General features: G+C 57.7%; 1 protein-coding gene across 1 annotated transcript; it reads right to left on the bottom strand.

The window, feature by feature from the left end:
• Window positions 1-3,348, bottom strand: LOC112397362 (gap junction beta-5 protein-like). The gene is made up of 2 exons (XM_024741569.1): window positions 3,221-3,348; window positions 1-1,191 (listed from the first exon to the last, which is right to left on the bottom strand). Exon 2 carries the CDS (start codon window positions 1,165-1,167, stop codon window positions 346-348), a length of 822 nt encoding a protein of 273 aa, XP_024597337.1. The 5' UTR covers window positions 1,168-1,191; window positions 3,221-3,348; the 3' UTR covers window positions 1-345.
• Between the last annotated feature and the right edge of the window lie 683 nt (window positions 3,349-4,031).

Here is a 4,031-nt window from a genome sequence, read left to right as displayed (position 1 = left end):
TCAGTGAATGAATTGACTTTTATTAAGCCCTGACCGTGGGCACCACACACTGAAGGCATGTGCACATCCATTCCCGTATTAAGCCCCTCCTCACAGCGGCAGCCCTGTTGGGGAGTGCCTCACCTCTCCGTTGTACGCAAAAGGAAGCCGAGGTTCAGCTCCGAGGGGTAACTTGCCCAAGGCCACACAGCTGGGGTAGGTGGCAGGAGCTGGGGAAAAGGGATCTGAACCCAGGTCGTCGGACCCTCCCTCTTGCCTGTCCCCACTCCCCGCACAGCGCTCCCACCCCCAAGGCTGCACCGTGGCTGCCGGGTCCTTCCAACCCAGGCCTGACCAGGCAGCCCCTCACAGGATGGTTTTATTCACGTGGTCTCGAGGGTGGTCTGGTGAGAGAGGAGGGGGAGCGTCTGAGCCCAGAAAGATGAGGTCGCCCAAGCGGAGGTCGTCCTGTTTGGAGGAAGCGGTGGCCCAGTCCCGGCGGTGGCCCAGGCCCGTGGCCCGGGCTTTCCTCACCAGCAGGCACTCCCGGTACCTCTTGTTCACCAGGTAGGCCAGCTCCACTAGGTTGAGCACGATGCAAACGACGGCCATGATCACCATGAAGAGGGTGAAGATGTTCTTCTCCGTGGGCTTGGAGATGAAGCAGTCCACCGTATTGGGACACGGAGCCACGTGGCACCTGACCACGCGAGGGAGGGTGTATTTGGGGTAGAACGAGTGGAACACGTAGAGGAAGGCGGCATCCACGCCGGCCTTGAACACCAGGCTGCAGACGTACGTCCACCAGAGCCCGCCCCGCTTCTTGCCGGGGTCCGGGTAGAGGCGCCCGCCGTTCTTCCCTGCTGCCTCTTGGTGCTTCTTCTCCCGGGCCTCGCGGTAGGCCACGTGCATGACCACGAGCAGCGAGGGGCACGTGACCAGGATGAGCTGCAGGGCCCAGAGGCGCACGTGGGACACGGGGAAGAACTCGTCGAAGCAGACGTTGGAGCAGCCCGGCTGGCGGGTGTCACAGTCAAAGTCCTTGTGGTCATCACTCCACACGCGCTCGGCCGTCACCAGGTACACCAGCACGCGGAAGATGAAGACCAGGGACAGCCAGATGCGCCCGAAGGCTGTGGAGTACTTGTTGACCCCGCTCAGGAGCCCCTCGAAGATCCCCCAGTTCATGGTGTCCCCGGGCGTCGGCCGCTACTGCAGGGAGAGGATGACTGTCATTTTCCAAGTTTATAGAACACTCATGCTCAGCACCTTATAGGACAGTGTCACTGGGTTGGATCCTCCCAGCCACGGCGGAGCTAGGTTCTATTATCGTCCCCTTTACAGCTGAGGGAAACTGAGGTTCAGAGGGGTTGTGCAGGGTCACACACGATTAGGTGCAGAGCTGGGCCTTGAGCACAGGTCATTCAGCCCGGAACCCAACCCTTCCCCATAGCAGTGGGTGAAGGCGGGTCCGGGGAGCCACTCGTCCTCCCAGGTCTTAAGGAGGTGGGACATGCTGACTTCCCTCTCTCTCCCAACCATGGCCCTCCTCCTCAGCGAGTCAGACCTGGGGATGGCTTCTCCTTTCCTTTCTGAGCTAGGCTGTCTCCCCTTAGACAGCTTCCTCCCAAGGGGAACCCGCTCTTTGCCTTTTACTTGGTTTGGGGGATGGGGCTAGAGAGGAGGCTGGAACCTTGTCCCCAAACTCCCGTCTGGTGTAACACCATAAATATCCAGGCAGTGTCCTGCTCACGTGCGGCTCACTTGAAGCAAGGCCATTGGCAATGCAGCTGGAACAAAAGCGATGATTCTCTTGATATTGATACAAAAGGCTTCGTAGAGTAGCCTGGTATTCCTGTGCTTCCCAAACTGGTGTTCCGTGGAACCCTGCTCAATAGGCTGGCAACAGAAGCAGCAAGAGAAAAGGATTCTCTTCTGTGTTCAAGAAAAGTAGTCAAGCACTATGTCCAGTGCACAGTTAAATAGGTCCCTTTACTTGACCACGCTAATAAATTCACATTATGAATCTCCCAAAGGAGGACAGAATATGCAGTATTGCACCAACTCCTTTGACTGTAGAACCCTTTTTTGTCATCTTGTAGAACAGCCTTGTCAAGACACCGAAATGGGAAATGCTGCTCTGGTCAGTTCTGCTGGCGAGTTTGGTGTGATGAACACACAGGAATCAGATTTACCTCCAATTAGGGAATGTGACTATGGTTCAGAGTGAGGGGCGCCCACGACCTCTCTTGGAATTCCTCTGCCTGGCTCCTGGGGGGGTCCACTGAGACCTGCGCACGGTGGTCTATCTTACCCTACTGGGCTCCCTGGGACCTCAGGGAGCCTGTCTGCACAGCCTGTTGCTCTAAGGGGTTAGTGCTGGTCTAGGCCAAAGGTGACTGTGCTGTCCTGCCCCCCCGCCCCCTCCACCGACTGCGTGATCCACTGCAGATGGGCAGGGTAGCGATAAAAGCCAGCATTTATCGGGTGTGGATGCAGCGCCAGCACTGTTCTGAGCACTTTGCATGAATCAATACGGCAACTGTATAAAAGGGTATATGTTTTATTCCCAATTTACAGATGAGGAAAGTGGAGCACAGAGAGGTTTGCTCATAGTTACACAGCTGGTAAGCGGCAGAGCTGGGATTTGAACCCAGGCAGGCTGGCTTCGGAGCCCACACTCTGGGCCTGGGCCCCTTTCCTTAGGTTTCGGGAAGCTGCCTGCTGTGTCCACTCCCTCCTCCACCAGGTGAATCCCCAGTAGGGGAGGCTGGGGGTGACTCTGCTCCCTGCCCTGTCTCTCCACTGTCCTGTCTACATAAGAATGTGGGCCCTGGCTCTGAATCATCCACTTGTCTTTGCTCAGTCCTGCTTAAGGTGGGTGGAACTCCTGGCAGCTTCTCAGGGAACACCCAAGGAGGCTCTAGCCCAGGGGCGCTCCGCCCAGCCCAACCTGGAGTTGGTGGGGTTTTGCAGGCCCAGGCAGAGCTGCCCCATCTGCTTAGCTCCTGGCCCCTCTGGGAGCCCCTCTCCCACTCAGTCCCTGGCTCCCACCTCTGCTCAGCTGGGGAGAAAGGGGAAAAATTCAGAGCAGAGGAGGGGGGCGCCCATCTTCATTCCTCCACCATCAGGACGCAGGGCGGCCTTGTGTCCAGGCCACTCCCCTGACACTCCACCAGAGAAGTCTCCCCCTTCCAGGTGTGCTGAGGGGCAGAGCACATCTGGACACAGATGGCCTTACCTGAGTGGCTACTCCTCAGGGCTCTCTGGGTACTGGCTCCTGGCTGCCAGCCGTCGAACTCAGCAGGCAGCGGGAACTCATGTCAGAACCAGGGAGAGTGTCTGGGGAAGCCCGTTCCTAGGACAGAGCCTGCACATTTCGGCAGGCAGCCTGGGTGTGCCGCCGGCCAGGAGGAGGAGCTGCGCCAGGCACTGCCACTGGCTGGGCCCCAGCCTCCCCAGACTGCCTCTGATGAGGCCCAGGAAATTTAGGGGTTCCCTCCTCCCAGGGGCTGGGCCCCAAATCCTGGCATCCTTTTGGGGACAACCACAGGTCCACTCTGAGTCCCCGCTTGTCTTCCCATCCCTGGCCTTGTGTGGAAGAAGCCGAGGCCTGACCTGGCTTCTTATCCTTTCCAGAAATTCCCACTGCCACTTCTTGGGACTCTATGGGCCACTCCAGACTCTCCTCCCTCTCTAGTTGCTCCTCAGTGGCCTTCTGTTCTCACAGCTTCAGTTACCTTTGGAAATGCCACGAGTCCCAAATTCTCTCTCCAGCCCAAATGCTTTTGCCCATCAATAGTCCCCACATGGATGCCCTTCCTTCACCTTTCTCCTCACCTGGCCTACTCCTCCAAGAAGCCTTCCCTGACTGTGCAGCCCCAGGTGGCTTAGGGCCCCATCTCGGGGCTTCCACTGCCCTCAGCCTCCACACTCTCATCAGACTGTATTGGAATAGTTGATTTTAATTTAATTTGCTCCAGGGACCCACCTGTTGAATGAGCAAATCAGTTCCCATGAACGGACATTTTTAGGGGCTTGTCGTGAGCACA

Source organism: Neophocaena asiaeorientalis, unplaced genomic scaffold, assembly GCF_003031525.2.
Source record: "Neophocaena asiaeorientalis asiaeorientalis breed wild unplaced genomic scaffold, Neophocaena_asiaeorientalis_V1.1 scaffold804, whole genome shotgun sequence".
In the NCBI taxonomy this organism is placed as follows: domain Eukaryota; kingdom Metazoa; phylum Chordata; class Mammalia; order Artiodactyla; family Phocoenidae; genus Neophocaena; species Neophocaena asiaeorientalis.
Note: the sequence above shows the minus strand (reverse complement) of the source record. Positions and strands in the feature narration are given on the sequence as shown.